Source organism: Xenopus tropicalis, chromosome 7, assembly GCF_000004195.4.
Source record: "Xenopus tropicalis strain Nigerian chromosome 7, UCB_Xtro_10.0, whole genome shotgun sequence".
Classification (NCBI taxonomy): Eukaryota; Metazoa; Chordata; class Amphibia; order Anura; family Pipidae; genus Xenopus; species Xenopus tropicalis.
Genome location: NC_030683.2, coordinates 74858535 through 74875233, shown reverse-complemented (window position 1 = coordinate 74875233; position 16699 = coordinate 74858535). Strand labels below are relative to the sequence as shown.

Here is a 16699-nt window from a genome sequence, read left to right as displayed (position 1 = left end):
ACAAAATTATCGCATGAAATACTGCGCGTAAAATAGCGCAAGTATGCTTATAGTGAATCGTGCGAAAAGTCGCGAAAATTAAGACACGATAAAATTTTTACAGCACATTTTATCGCACTTTAGTGAATCATGTTTTATTTCCTTTTATTTTATTTACTGTTTATATGTATATATCTCCTTTTGTTAAATCTTTTTAAGTGCACTATTTACCCTTGTAATATTAAATACAACATTTAATAAGTTCTGTCCTTTGGCTCTAAAGACCCCCGTACCTTGTTTACATGTAAATATATTAACTGCTTGGCTGTGTGTGCATTGAGTAGGGGGGCAAATTCTGTGTAAATGCTAATTAACTAGTTGACTGCTAGCAGAAGAGTGTGTTTGTAAATTAACCCTTTGGCTGCTAGAATTCTGTTGACTTAGTGGAACTAACCCTAACTACAGTAAGAAAGCTTGTGTGATATATTTGTGTATTAGGTTTCTATTGCCTGTTAATGATAGATGGTGGCAGCGAATAGTTATTTGGGGCAGTGGTGTGTTTGGGGGTGCTTGATGTTAGTCTAACCTGTGTGAAAGGTGACTGAGTATAACCCCTTGTCGTCCCGTCCCCGTGTCATACACGTCTGAGAGTGGCGTGTTAACTATGATTAAAGGCGGATTTGCAGAAATACGTCAGGTGACTGATGCTGCTGTTTTTACCTTACTCTAATAAAGATTGTATTTTTAACCAAAGCCTTAGAGTGTGGAAGCCCCGCTTTGTTTCTTTTGGATTTTTGCAATCAAAAAGAGCTAATTCTAGAGAATTTATTTTATATTTATGAACCATTATCTTTTTTATAGCAGTCTGGATTTAACATATATAAATAATTTACTCTAAAAACTTTTATTTTCACCAAAATGTTCTTTCACAATGCCACCACAGTAAAATATCTGTGCTTTTACCAAGATGAAAAAGCATGAATAGATTTTTGTAGCTGGCAACAAATATATACTGCTCTAGATTCCTTTTAGATTAAAATACATATCTTTCTCCTCTAATTCTGACATTTTCTTACATTAAATTTTCATCTAACACAGCATAATAAGTCAATAAGTTGATGCAAAAACTTACCATCCACTGTTAGGTTGATTGATTTTTCCCCAGTAAAGGTATCATCTGTAATGGAAACTTCAACCTCATATGTCCCTTCATCTGACAACATGAGGTTCTTTATCAAAAGAGAGCCATTTTCAAAGATCTGTATTCGGTCCTTGTAGTCTGTACGCAAATTTCCTATGATTTCTGTCCCAATAGACTGCACCACAGTGACTGGCTTTTCTCTTTTCACTTGCCATTTTACCACCGGTTTATCACTGCTTGAGCTGGTGTACTGCACAGACAGGAGAGCAGATTTGCCAACTGTCCCATGTATATGCTGGACATGGCTTGTAATGTTTACTACTTCCACAACACCTAAAAACAAAGAGGGTAGATTAAAACAATAAATGTGATGTGATTCTAAATGAATCTGTGATAAGTGAAAGGATGTCTGTTTTTAGTGTAGATTAAACATTATAATAAAGTAAACCGCCTAATTTGTTGGAATTTTGATGGACTGTTACTGTGAATCATATTGGTGGTTATAATTGTCCTTGTACTTTTTTCAGTGGTGTTCTAATGTAAATTTTTTACTATTGTAAACTTTGACACCTATTATTGTAGTATTAAGTTAAACAATAAATGCAGGTGTACATTTTTTTGTATAGGCTTTAAGTGAAGGTTTAAAATACATTGTTAAATGTCATATATATAGTATTTCTTCTCATTATTCTTGTGTGTTGACAAGTGATTAAACAATCAGGGTCTCAGTAAGGGTTGCCACCTCTGCTGGCTAAGAAAGCCGTGCAAGGGGCGGGTGGGGGGGATGTCATGGGGAGAGGGGGCAGGGTCATGACATTGTGGGATGGAGAGGAGGCGGGGCTATGGGGTCACAGGGACGGGGTTATGACACAGCGATCGGCTTATTGCCTAGTCAATGTTACTGAGTCCTGCTCGGTTTTCCTAATTAAGGAAACCGGCAGGTGGTTTTGACCCAGGCAGCCCTTCCAAAAACCGGGCTGTCCGGGTCAAAACCAGACAGGTGGAAACCGTAGTCTCAGTTTTAGCCACCCACATATTTGTTCTGTGAAAACGGTATGAAACAATTTGGCACCTAAAATCTAGCAAGCATCTATATACGTCAGTTGGAGGTTTAGCATTCAACCTTTTTTAAACAGTCAAATTTGCAAAAATGATTGGAACAATGTGATTTTTAATTGTAATTAAGTTTTATTTCTGTAAATTAAGATCAAGTTTTTTAATTCAGGTTTTTATTGTAAATATGCCATCTTAAAGAAAGAAAAATGCATTTTACTGCATTTTTTTATTGACTACCAAATAGACAACTACCCACAATACAACCAAATCAATAAAAAAGTTTTTAGAAAAAAATTCTAAAATGAATAAATCTGTCTAGCCAACTTTAGGGGGCAGATTTATCAAAATGTGATATTAGGGCTCACCACAGAAAAATCCCCCCACTTTTTATTGATCCCTATGGGATATTAGAAGCGTATTTATCAATGTGTGAAAGTTAGAGTTTACGAATCTGCCTCTAAGGGCAGAGTTGTTAGCACAATTTCTGTTTTATTTTGCAGCAAAAATGTCATTTTTGAGCCGTATTAAGTGCAAAAAACTCAAAAATAAAAATTTGTTATCTAAAAGTTGGTGAGTTCATATAAGTCACTGGGAGTTATTTTGCGAAATTCAAGATATTTTTAAATTTGAGTTTTTTTGAGTAATTTAAAAATTGGCATTAAGAATGAGGGATTGATTGCAATTCCAATGCATTTAAATAGTTTTCTTTCATGGTTTTCCGTGATGGAGTTTTTGAATTCAGTTGTTTGTATTCACAAAATCAAATTTCCCAAAATTTGCTTTCCCTTGATTGATTTCCTTTGATAATTTATTATCAAATGGTGGTAAATCAATGTAAAAACAAAAAGTCAGCAAGTTCTTTAACTCCCTAGCTTTTTCTTGCACTGATTGCTCTTGTTGACTTTCATTTCATAAGTGTGTGTTTTTCTTAGGGATGCACCGAATCCAGGATTCGGCCTTTTTCAGCAGGATTCGGATTCAGATGAATACATGGTCCTGGCTGAATCGAATCTGGATCCTTAAAATCAGAATTTTTACTGCACACACAGTTATCTTTGACCCTTCTGTATCCTAATTTGCATATGCAAATTAGGGTTCAGATTCAGTTCGGTATACAGTCAAATCTTTTACGAAGGATTCAGGATTCGACCAAACTCGAAAATAGTGGATTCGGTGCATCCCTAGTTTTTTTTTTAATTAAAAAGCTCACTAGGTTTTAGGTGTCAAGCTTTTTAATGGAACACAGGGCTGGTAATGGTAACACAAGGCTACCACATTTTTAAGTAGCCCAAAAATGGTCCCTAGAGACATTAGAATTAAATGCTATTAAAAGATTGTACCAGCATGATAGGAAATAGTTGCCTGAAAAAACGTGGATTTTTTTTCAGGCATCTATCATGTATCAGTGCATTATCATGACCATTTATTTATATAGTGCCAGCAAGTTATGCATCGTGTAATTATTTTATAGCACACAGGGGTCTTTTAATAATTTGATAAACAAGAGTTACAGAATACATGTGGGATCAAAAGCAGCTTATTAGCACCCAAAACATCTCAATGTGACATTACTAAGTGGAGGGTTTATTGAACAAAGTAACATTTGTGGAATCAGCAGTACTGACTGTACTATATATAACCCCTAGTTGAAGTGATAACCCAGCAGTTTTTAAATAGTTCACATTAAGTTTCTTTCTGTCTATGAAAGAATAATCCTTTAAGTAAGCAGAAAACAGCAGTGGTGTTAAAACTGTTATGTTTCATTGCATTTTAACATCAGAGAACAGCAGAAGAAATCAGTGGACCATTTTCTATTGGGGACTAGAGAAAACACATTTGTCAGGAACCAAAAAAACCACTAGTGCAGGGCAATATTTCAAGTAGCTGTAATGGTTTGTAAAGGGAACATAGGTTGCCAGGAAAAACTAACAAAGACCTTATTTGTTAGAATGATTTCCTTCCTGAGCATGCCCTGAATAGAAGTTTATGAAGAAAAATCAGCGTATGTGTTCTGAAGGAAGCTGGACCTGTGGATAATACTAAATACTAGCTAAGCATTGTGTTTGTTACTGGAATATTACAATCCATGCAAAGCTATTTCCATGTATAAAAATGATGTTAATAAATTGGGCTTAACTAGCAGTATAACTAGCAGTATATTGCTTTAGATCAGTGGTAATCAGATTAAGCCCACAGCAGGGAGCCTGAAACCACTGCCAAATTCATGGGGCTCCAGGGATACGAAGCACAAAGTATAAGGCAACATTTGTCGCCATTTAAGTGCGATAATATCCAGTGCTCCTTAAGTAAGGTGTGTGCCACTCACCGATTAATAAACATCCTGTAGTTTGCCTGTGCCACTCCCAGAAACACATTGTGACTTTAGCTTGTATTCCTATGTTCTGTATAGGCCATGCACCTCTGCTCATGACAGATGTAGCTATGGAACATATACACGCATTTGGAAACCTCATATATACATACATTTCCTTTTAATTGTTTAATTTCATTGATACTGCTCATCCATAATAGTGCAGAGATTACATGAAAGTAAACACAAGAGGATGGTTTTGCCATCCAGCTTTGATTTATAAAGTTACCATTAGGCAAAAGGTAGTGTTTTATAATTACAGAGGAAAGGTAACAAAAAATATAATTATTTCCTTAAAAACTACTCTACTGGAGATAGCATTCCAGTAATTTGGAGCTTTCTGGATATTGCATGTCTGGCTAAGATTTCCCATACCTGCATTTATATACATTGTCTAAAGATACAGTTAACATATCCAGTAAACTTCAGTAGAAAGCCTTACACACTGCATAGTAGTGGAGAGTCTCCCTAAAACCCTAGGCCCCTTTTAGATCTTTTGGAATGTTTTTAAAGATCTAAAACCAAGGGCACATAAATCTTATATTTTAAAGAATTCAAATAAAAAAATATTTTATTAAGGGGCGTGTATTGTAAAACAAAAGTCCATCAAGGATAACCCCTCCAAATGCAGGGCAATGCACATATATAAACTTACTTATACAGACCTATTAATACACTTACATACCAATAAACTATCCATACCAATATCTATACTAACTGTAGATATTAGTATCACTATAGCCTTGGATATTATGCTTGTTCAGGAAGTCCTCCGAGCCACTCTTAAAGGTATTTATAGAATGTGCCATTATAACATCACTGCGAAGGGCATTCTTTGGGTTACTAGACTATGGCAAACTTTAAAGTTTGTATTACATTACCCCAAACACATCAAATTATTTTGTATCTGAAGGGTGGCTGCCTTTGCAAAAGGTTTTGTTGCATAACAAATGTTTTTGTGTTTCTTCAATTCTTTTTCCCCTCCCCTTTTAATAAGGTATGCACAATTTCAAAGAACATTTCAACCCCAAAATTAAGCTTTTACCTAATAAAAGAAAACATAATACTAAGCAACTTTCCAATATAAATTTATTAAAGCATTTGCTGAACTCCTGGTTGTTTCTTTTAAGTTGCAAAGGTCAGTCTCCTCCAGCAAGTCAGGTCTGTCAGTTTGCTGCCTTGTGTTACATTGTTTCAAGTCAGGGCAGAGAATAGAAAAGGACTGGCAAACACTGCTTTTAATAGCAATTATATATACAAATAAGTTTGTTACCATGACAAATTTGTAATGAATTAATTAAAATTTTGTTTTCTTTTATTATGCAAAAAATTATATTCTGGATTGACTTTTTCTCAAATAAATAAATTTAAAAAAAAATAACAACAACCAAAAAAAATATATATACAGGTATAGGATCCCTTCTACGGAAAGGCCATCTGCCATAGACTCCATTTTAAAGAAATGATTCTAATTTTTAGAAATGATTTCCTTTTTCTCTGTAGTAGTGTAACAGTACCTTGCACTTGATCGAAACTAAGATATATTATTGGATAGATAAGATTCTATCCAATAAGATTCTATTATTGGATAGAAAACAATCCTATTGGGTTTATTTAATGTTTAACCCTTTCACTGCCAGCCATTTTGGACCAAAGTGGAACTTCTACTGCCAGACAGTTTTTGAATTTTGCACTGTTTCACTTTAGGGGCCTTTCCTCGGGGGAACTTTTAGTTTACCCAGGAAAACAATATATTGTTTTTTTTTCAGGACAACCTAAGCTTTCAAAATATGGTAGAGTTTTGTTGTAATTCCAATTCTGTAACAAAATATAGGCTTCTAAATGTCTAAAAAATTGAAAAAAAAATAATCACATTTTCCATAATATAAACACATACCAGAAACAAAAATTATTTTATGCACAAAAATACAACTGATTTGGAAAGTCCCATGTCTCCTGAACGTGCCAATACCAAATATATATAGTTTTATGAAGGTTTCTTTTCTTCTTGTATATGTCAAAAACTCCCAGCAGTACACTATCAAATTTCCAAAGCACTGCTTCAGAAAGCTGCATACTTCTAGATTTCAAGGCCAAGAAATCCACTAACAGAAGGTTTATTGCAGAAAATTACACATTTCTGGAAAGAACAGATTCTGGGGAATCCAGACTAGGTACAACTGTCTGTCTACTCCAAACTATCAAGTCGCAATGCTTTCCTAAAATTATTGGTTTTTATCAAAATTTGTGAAATTTTAAAAAAAAATCACTTCAAAGCTTCCAGTCTATAGTATCTTATCTCCTATAGGTCATAAAGTAACCAAATAAAACACTCTAAATATGAACGCCAGGGGTCCACTGAACAGTTTGATGCACAATATGTATAGGTTTATTTAAGTATGTGGCATGTAGGGGCCCCAATGTGAACATACCCCCATATGATCTATCATTTCTGTCATTTCAGCTCAAGCAAAATCAACACATTTACATCATTATATGTGGGATAAAGCTAGTAAAAAGTATGCTCACCCCAGAAAGTTATATATTTTTGGAAAGTACACATTCCCCCGAATCTAAAATGGGTACCCATGTCTTTCTACTCCAAAGTACCAAGCCGCAAAGCTTTTCTAAATGTAGCAATTTTGATGACATTTCCAAAAATCCCCTTAAAGCTTCCACTTTGCAGCATCTTATCTCCCACATAGCATTAGGTACCTAGATAAAACACCCTAAATTTGAATGCCAGGGGTCCACTGAACAGTTTAATCCCCAATATGTATAGGTTTACCCAAGTATGTGGCATGTAGGGGCCCCAAAGTGAACATAACCCCATATGATCTATCATTTCTGTCATTTCAGCTCCAGCAAAATCAACACATTTACATCATTATATGTGGGATAAAGCTAGTAAAAAGTATGCTCACCCCAGAAAGTCATATATTTTTGGAAAGTTCACATTCCCCCAAATCTAAAATGGGTACCCATGTCTTTCTACTCCAAAGTACCAAGCCGCAAAGCTTTTCTAAATGTAGAAATTTTTATGACATTTCCAAAAATCCCCTCATTACCCAAATATGTGGCGTGTAGGGGCCCCAATGGGAACATACCCCCATATGATCTGTCATTTCAGCTCCTGCAAAATCAACACATTTCCATCCTTTATGTGGGATAATGGTACAAAAAAAGTACGCTCACCCCAGAAAGCCATATATTTTTGGAAAGTACACATTCCCCTGAATCTATAATGGGTACACATTTCTTTTTACTCCAAAGTACCAAGCCGTAAAGCTTTACTGTTTGCCTAATTTTATGACATTTCAGAAAATCGCCTAAAAATGTTGCAATTTGCAGATTTATCTCACACAATTTCTTGCATACAGAGGCAAATCACCCCAAATAGAAACACCTAGGGTCTACTGAACAGTTTGATGCCCAATATGCATAGATATACCAAAGTCTGTGGTATGTACTGACCCCAAAATGAAAATAGCGCATAAGGATTTCTTGCTGGCCAACTCAGCTTTTGCATACAGAGCCCCCTGACAGCATATTATGTACCGTAACACCCCCTAACTATACAGAAAAACCCAGAAAACCATATAGTTTTGGAAAGTACACATTCTGACAAATCCAACATGGGTAAATAATCCTTTCTACACCAAAGTACCAATCTGCAAAGCTTTCCTAAACTTAGTGGTTTTTATGACATTTCAGAAAATCGCATAAAAATTTTGCAATTTGCTGCATTTATCTCACACAATTAATTGCGTACAAAGGCAAATCACCCCAAATAGGAACACCTTAGGTCTACTGAACAGTTTGATGCCCAATATGCATAGATATACCAAAGTCTGTGGTATATACTGACCCCAAAATAAAAATAGCGCATATGGATTTCTCGCCTGCCAACTCAGCTTTTGCACAGAGCCCCCTGACAGCGTATTATGTGCCGTAACACCCCCTAACTATACAGAGACCCCCAGAAAACCATATATTTTTGGAAAGTACACATTCCAATGAATTCAAAATCGGTAAAGTTATTTTTCTACACCAAAGTTACATATGGCAAAGCTATGTTAAAAACAGATCAGGAATACCAATACAGGGATAAAAAATGTAATAAAACCACAAAAATTGCGCAAATTAGTGAAACGACAAAATAAGTCACACAACAGTGTAATTAGTGGTCAGAAAATCTGATACAATAGTCACGCTGTCAAAATAAACAGTTTTTAGGAAAAAGAAACTAAAAACAAAGTGGTAAAAAAAAAAAAGCGTTTGTGCATACATGTGTGAAAGTTGTGTGACAGTGTGTAAGTAGGTATATTAGTGTATACAAGTGTGCAAAATGTAAAAAAAAACCAAAAAAACCTGCTAAATTTTCTGCTGTAAGTGTGTGTAAGTGAGTGTGTGTAAATGCAAAAAAAAAAAAACCCTTACCTGTCCTGAAGCAGGGATCGCAGTCCTGACCTGATCCTCCTGCTTCAGTCTTCATCCGGGGCCGGCGCTTGGGGGGGGGACACGTGCCGCTTCTGCAGAGAGTACATTTATCTGCCAAACAACGAACGGCGCATGTTGTTGGCAGATACAGCCTTTTACTGCAACAAAGTGCGAAGTACGTTGTTGGCAGTGAAAGGGTTAAATGATTTTTTAGTAAACTTAAAGCGTGAAAGTCATTCATCCAGCTGAATGACTGCTTATTTTTCTACTCATTACATATTACATACATTTTTAAATTAAAAGTACATTTTCTTATGAAGCTGTAAACATGTATGGTGATGAACAGTTCAGAACAACAAAAGGCATTCAGAACAACAAAAGGCTGTGTTTAAGATATTCATTTATTAATATCTTATCATGTATGGTGTTTACCTGCACAAAATTGCTGTGAATTCTCAGTAGTGCATTAAGTGCCTACACAGACTGCATTGCAAAGAATGAAAATATTACCTTTTCAAAATCCAACCAACAAACCTAATCAACTTCTTTCAGCAGCTGAACTTCAAGCTAATAAGGATAACTCTAGTGTTATATTTCCACAGATGACTTACCTGTTTGGATGGCAAGAAGGTATGTAACATGAAGTACAGCAAGGGAGCTGAAAACCCTTAAGTAGCCTGCTCGCTCTGTCTTCATTTTGAGTTTAAGTTTGGAATCCCCTACAGACAATTAGCATGTTTTGTCCAGTCTGGGCACGTTCCATATCACTGCTTGGAGATTTTCTGCCTCAACTCTGCCTTGCCAACTTCCCTTTGAATAGGGACAGCTCTGTCTATTGTTTATGTTCCTTCACTGCTCCCCCCTCCTTTGTGATCAGGGTTATTTTTTAAACATTTCTGCTTTTAATTGTAAGTAAATATGCAATAATGAAAACAAGCAAACACTGCCAAAATAATATTTCTTAATTAAATACATAAACATATTATAATCTGGATAACACAAATAAATTCCAGATTTAGAGATATTATATGATATTGATATTATCAACTTCCCAACTATCAAGCAATTTAAATACTTGCAAAATCATGATCCTTTGTACATGCCTTAAAACTTGCATGCTGCCGTGACTTTTTCACAATACTCTTGTGCATCCAGACTTTAATAATAGCTAGATCAGTGCCATCTGCTTCTACCCATGGGTTTTAGGGCCAACATCTTCTTAGCAACTGAAGACACTTCGGGTCTCTCTGCCGATATGAACCCTGCTTGCGCATGTGGAGTTGGTGGTCCAGGAAATCTGCTTAAACTGGGCATGTTTGCAGGGTCCGTGTTGGCGGTGAGACTCGAAGTGTCTTCAGTTGCTAAGAAGATGTTGGCCAGGTACCCTGCTGCGCTAGTCTGCTGTATTAGCTAGGGGTTAGTGATAGGGACAGTTGTTTAGCTTAAAAAGTATGCAATAAGGTTAGGGGAGTCAAGGCAGTAATAGTTAGGGGGACTTTTAGCGTTCGGGGGTATAGTTCTGCTTTAAAACAAACTTAGATAAATCCATAGATTTTTCATTGACTAACTCTCCATACCAGTCTTACTGGTAAAATACATTTGCTTAAATTGATCTCTATACCAAAGTTTTATACCTGCTTCAGACTATACTGATTCTGTTGACACTTAGGGGCACATTTACTTACTCACGAACGGGCCGAATGCGTCCGATTGCGTTTTTACGTAATGATTGGTATTTGGCGATTTTTCGGAAAATTGTCGCGACTTTTTCGTTGCCATTCCGAATGTTGCGCAAAATCTGGCGATTTTTTCGTAGCGTTACTACTTGCGCGAAAAGTCGCAACTTTTTCGTAGCCTTCGCGCTGAGTACGAAAGATTCGGATTCATTCAAGCTTCAGTATGGTGACTTTTCTTGGGCCAGTTTGGAGCTGCAGGGTGCCATTGAGTCCTATGGGAGGCTTCCAAAATCATGCTAAGTCTGAAAGTTTCGCCCGCCGCTTACGAGCACTCAATACGAAAAAGTCGCGACAAGATACGAGCGCATCGTAATGGCTACGAAAAACGTTTTTTCACGCAAATCGTATTGGTAACGAAAAAGTCGCGACAATTTCCGAAAAGTCGTAAAGGCGCCGAAAAAAATCGCAAAAAATACGAAAAAGTCGCAAGATGTTCGTTTTCCAATCGGAATTTTTCCAATTCGGATTCGGATTCGTGGGTTAGTAAATGTGCCCCCTAGAGACACACAACAACTAAATTCTATCTTCACATAATTTTTCTGGAATGAAAGGAAACCTTATATAGGATAGGAACCTTAACTTTCACTTTACTGTCTCCTTAAGACAGTGGTTCTCAACCTTCCTAATGCCACGACCCTTTAGTACAGTTTGTCATGTTGTGGTGACCCCCAACCATAAAATTATTCCTAAGACTATCGGAAATATGTGTTTTCCGATGGTCTTAGGCGACCCCTGTGAAAGGGTTGTTCGACCCCCATAGGGGTCCCGACCCACAGGTTGAGAACCACTGCCTTAAGAGATCCATATACTGTCTCAGCACGTAAAAGCTACTTTTTTCAAAAGTACACTTGTTTTGTAAAACAGTTCTTCATAATTTGAATTCTCCTAATCATTTTCCCCAACATTTCTCTGCTGTCCTTCACAATAGAAATCAAGATGTAATAGAAAGGAAAAGAGAGCCCCTACACAGTCCTGTAAAGCAAATCTTCATAATTTAAATGATCAGTTTTTTGTATGTAAGGTTAAATATAAAGCTTTATGGCTGAATGAAAGTATTAGTGTTGAGGTTGGTAAGAAAAAAACGTGCTTTTAAAGCATTCAAGTTAGCTGGGACAGCATAAACTTTCATCAGGTACAAGGAAGCAAATAAAGCATGCAAAAAAGCTATCAGGCAAGCTAAAATAGAGATGGAAAGGGGTATTGCAGCTAGGAGTAAAAGGTATCCAAAATTATTTTTGAAATATATAAATAGTAAAAAAATGAAGCAAGAAGGGGTGGGAACCTTATTATCATGGGGGGGTAACTTTGTTGATGAGAACAGGGAAAAAGCAGACATTTTGAATTCTTATTTTTCATCTGTCTATACAACTGAGGAGTCAGCTAATGAAGGCTTCCCTTTTAATAGACCCAATTCTAGAAATATAACTACTGACACATGGGTCACTCTGGAGGAAATTCAAAAGAGACCAAGACCAGATGATAGTCATCCCAGGGTACTAAACAAGTTTAGCTCTGTGATTGCCAAACTTCTCTACTTAATTTTTTAGGATTCATTGAGGTCTGGCATGGTGCCGAAAGACTGACAAATTGCTAATGTGGTACCATTATTTAAAAAGGGATCACATTCTCAGCCTGAAAACTACAGGCCTGTTAGTCTGACATCAGCAAAAAATATGAAAAAGTCGCAAAATGTTCGTTTCCAATCCGATTTTTTCCCATTCGGGATTCGGATTCGTGGATTAGTAAATCAGCCCCTATAAGTCTATGCCAGCATGGTTTTATGCGTAACAGATCTTGCCAGACTAATTTCATTGCCTTTTATGAGAAGACGAGCAGGAAAGTTATGCAAAGTTATGCACTTTGGTAGAAATAATATAAATGCAAGTTATACACTAAATGGTAGTGTGTTGGGGGTATCCTTAATTGAGAAGGATCTGGGGGTTTCTATATATAACAAGTTGTCTAATTCCAGGCAGTGTCATGCTGTGGCTCATAAAGCAAATAAAGTGCTGTCTTGTATAAAAAAGGGCATTGACTCAAGGGATGAAAACATAATTTTGCCTTTTTAAAGGTCTCTGGTAAGGCCCCACCTTGGGAATGCAGAGCAGTTTTGGGCTCCAGTCCTTAAGAAGGATATGAATGAGCTAGAGAGAGTGCAGTGACGTGCAACTAAACTGGTAACGGGGATGGAAGATTTAAACTATGAGGTTAGACGGTTAGGGTTGTTTTCACAACTTGTGAGGGGACATGATTACTCTGTACAAGTACATTAGAGGGGATTATAGGCAGATAGAGGATGTTTCTTTTTCCCATAAAAACGACCAGTGCACCAGAGACCACCCCTTTAGATTAGAGGAACGGAACTTTCAATTGAACAACGTAAGTGGTTTTTCACTTGAGGTCAGTGAGGTTGGGAAATGCCCTTCCTAGAGATGTTGTAATGGCAGATTCTATTAATGTCTTTAAGAGGGGCCTGGATGATGCCTTGAACAAGCATAGTATCCAAAGCTATTGTGATACTAAAATCTACAGTTAGTATTAATGTTGATATATATGGTTTATGTACAGTATGTGAGTGTATAGATAGGTCAGTATAGGTTTGTGTGTGCTGGGTTTACTTGGAAAGGTTGAACTTGGTGGTCTTTATTCAACCCTATGTAACTATGTAAATATATTAATCACTTTCTCAAACATTTCTCTACCATAGTAATCATTGAGATGAATATGTAATACAAATGAAAAGGGGAGGCCCAAGGTGACCCATTCCATATGCTCCAATGATCACAGAGATATTCGTTGCTAGTGATGAGCAAATTTTTTCGGCAGGTATGGATTCGCAGCAAATTTCCTCATTTCGCCATTGACGAATTGTTTCACAAAACTTCAGGGAAATTTTGCTGCTAAAATTCTCAGTCACGTCAAAAAAAGACGCAGTTGTGTCAAAAAAGGCAGCGTAAAGGCTAAAGGCTGCACCCGCGTTTCGCAAATTTTAGTTATTTGAGTGAATCTGTCCTATTTCACTTCGGCAAAAAATTTGCAAATCTTTTGAAATCCCAAACTAAAAATAACATGCCAGGAACAGTGACGATCAAATCTGTGCTGGGGGTCAGTTTTTGCAAACATTTTTTCACTGTGTAGCAAATTTTTCTACTGCACATTTTTGGGCCTGTTTCACGAAACAATCCGCCATGGTGGAAATTCACCACAAATCCATGCCTGCCGATAAATTTCGCTCATCACTAGCCAGGAATGAACTTCCTGTGTGAAATGGCAACTCACTTAATGGAAACATAGAGGGATTAATGACTACATCAAAGTAGACACCAGCAGCCCTATTTCATTCTAATGATGATTTCGGCCTGGGAAGCAATGAACTTGTTTGACACATTATGCTGAGAGGAGGCAAAACCAAGACACTGAGGCCCCTAAACAAGAGGGAGGTTAGCTTATTTCTTCTTAAAACAAAAGTGACACTTATGGGAACTAACACTTAGAAAATGGAGCAAACAGCAGCCAGAAGTGATTTATTAAAGCTCTTAGAAAGAAGCTGCCCTTGCAGAAAAGAACAGTTGGTTTGAACTACTGGACCGGTTTCGTTTATATTTCAATAGCATGCTATCCTATACGGAAGATAGTTTTGTTTCCTGGGAGAACATTCTTTCAACAGTCAAAATCCATTTGTAAACTGCAAATGTATATTACAAATATTATAAATATGCATTTTTGCAGACTAGCTTATCATTTCTACTATACAAAATGATTTCTATTAACACAGTGTTTGCATGGTTATACGAAAATTATACAACTGCTGTATTTACCAACCAATTTTGTTTAAGATATGGCAAACTACTTCACTATTAACAACTGCATAAAAAAATAATCGAAGAAACTGTGATTTCGTACAGGTGGGAAAGACTCGTACACAGATAAATAATACTCTATAGCAACATTTCTGTGTGCAAATATTATTAAAAACTGAAATCATAACCAGCTTTTTTAGCACTTTCCTATAATACAGTTTGCATTGATTTCCACTCCATTGTTGAAGGGGTGGGCTTTGTTTGTATTGTTGTGATGACAGTCCTTTTTTCTCACTTGGGGCAACTGAATACAAGCACAGGAAGCCCTTTTCTTTGCAGATCCTGAATTAATGATTGCATGCCAGTAGAAGTTCACAGATATATTACTTCCCTTTTCATATGTGCGCCCTAATGTAAATCCCTTTGATGTTTAGATTAGAAAATCATTTAGACATTTTTAACCTTTGGCAAAAAGGTCATAAAACAATAGCAGATGAATTACGTGGAACATGTAACCCAACTTCACATTATTTTTACTTTAGTTAAGAAAGAAGGATGGTTATGACTGAATTGACCTTCTAAGAAAGAGGTTGAGAAACATTGTTATATGGGACAGACAGAAAGGGAATCCTTTAACTGTTTGTTGAAGAAAGCATACAATTCATTATAGCTGCAACAATAACTCTACGGTTCACTGCATGGGGGAATATGGATTTAATCAAAAATGCCCTGCCACTACACAACAGAGGGAAAATTGTGTTCTCCTGACTCCTGGCTTTCCTTGGAAGTGAGCAATGAATATATCCAATTTACCATGCATATCTGATCATATGGTATCTTATCAATGGAACTCATAAGCAAAACATTGTGCAGATAAACAGGAAATCATATCATACAGGTATTCAGCTAACTACTACATTAGAAGAGATTATCATGCAGAATGTTAAACATAGGAGTTATCTCATTTTCCAGTAGATAACAGGCTTAATATTTAGCCTAACCAAGGCAAAAACTTCTAAACATCTTGAATTATTTTCTGGTTCCGATCCTTAGTAGTGGCTTCAGCAGCAAGACAGAAACCAGAGCAAGTTTTTAAAATTGGGGGACAAAATATGATTGACAAAAAAAATAAATAAATAAACCCAATCACAGGCAACCAAGAATATTATTATAACAGTCTATTGTTGTTAAGTTTTAGCAATATTATCTGTTGGCTATAAAGCTTTTCCACATTTTTCCTTTGTTTCTGAAATGGTAGAAAGGCAAACTGCAGCCCTAGGTCATATACAACCCAACCCTTCATTTCAGTTGTGCCTCAGCACAAGAATCAAAATTAAAAACCTTGGTTCTTAAAAATACAGACAACCAAAATATTTAATCACCAGCATTTATTTATAGAAAATTTAAGATTATATAACGTGTGTATATATATATATATATATATATATAACTACTTTATTCAGTATAATTGGTGAGGTTGTTGATGCACTGCCTCTTATGTTTACTGCATGTCCTTTGCGATATTTTCTTGAGATATTGATGAATTCCCTTTCTGCACTTGGCTGTAAATGACATGGTAGTATTGTATCCCCAGGAGCATTCACACTCCATAAAAGCTTAAAATTGTTTCCTTAGCAGATTGCCCATGGTATGGTATATTCATTAGTTTTGTTTACTGCTCTTTCCTTCTGGTATTTTCTGGGCCAATAAAAAATATTGCAAAACCCTGAAATAAGGCATTGTACACTCTGCAATGGTTGAAAATAAGTGAAAATTGGTTTAAGGCATTGACAGAGAGAGAGAGAAATACACTTATATCAATCAACCTGCTTTATTATCCCATGATCATGGACTGTGGGGTTGTTGGAGACAACAATTAAGACAATGTAAAATACATTGTTCTGCATTACCCTAATAAGTAACAGAAATTATATTGTTGGCATTATTACAAATGTTGTATATAAAGCCCACAACAATGCTTTGCAACACATTATACTGAAAATGTCTGGACAATAATAAAGATCAACATTGCTCTGCTGAAGTCTTCATACTAGATTGCAGTAAAAGGATTAATCCAAACCATTTATTGAAGTTACTTACTGCATTCTAGCATGTGGACTGTTTTGAAGGGTTTTTCAAAGATCCTGTGATTAGTGAAATAAGAGAGATATTAGTG

At 36.3% G+C, this 16699-nt stretch overlaps 1 protein-coding gene across 1 annotated transcript in view; it reads right to left on the bottom strand.

The window, feature by feature from the left end:
* hepacam (hepatic and glial cell adhesion molecule) overlaps positions 1–9771 on the bottom strand; it is a 37022-nt gene extending 27251 nt beyond the window's left edge. The window contains exons 1-2 of the mRNA XM_002937519.5: positions 9599–9771; positions 1112–1453 (exon numbers count right to left, since the gene is read on the bottom strand). Of these exons, the coding sequence (XP_002937565.2) occupies positions 1112–1453; positions 9599–9683 (427 nt within the window). The 5' untranslated portion in view covers positions 9684–9771. The remainder of the gene's footprint in view (positions 1–1111; positions 1454–9598) is intronic.
* Between the last annotated feature and the right edge of the window lie 6928 nt (positions 9772–16699).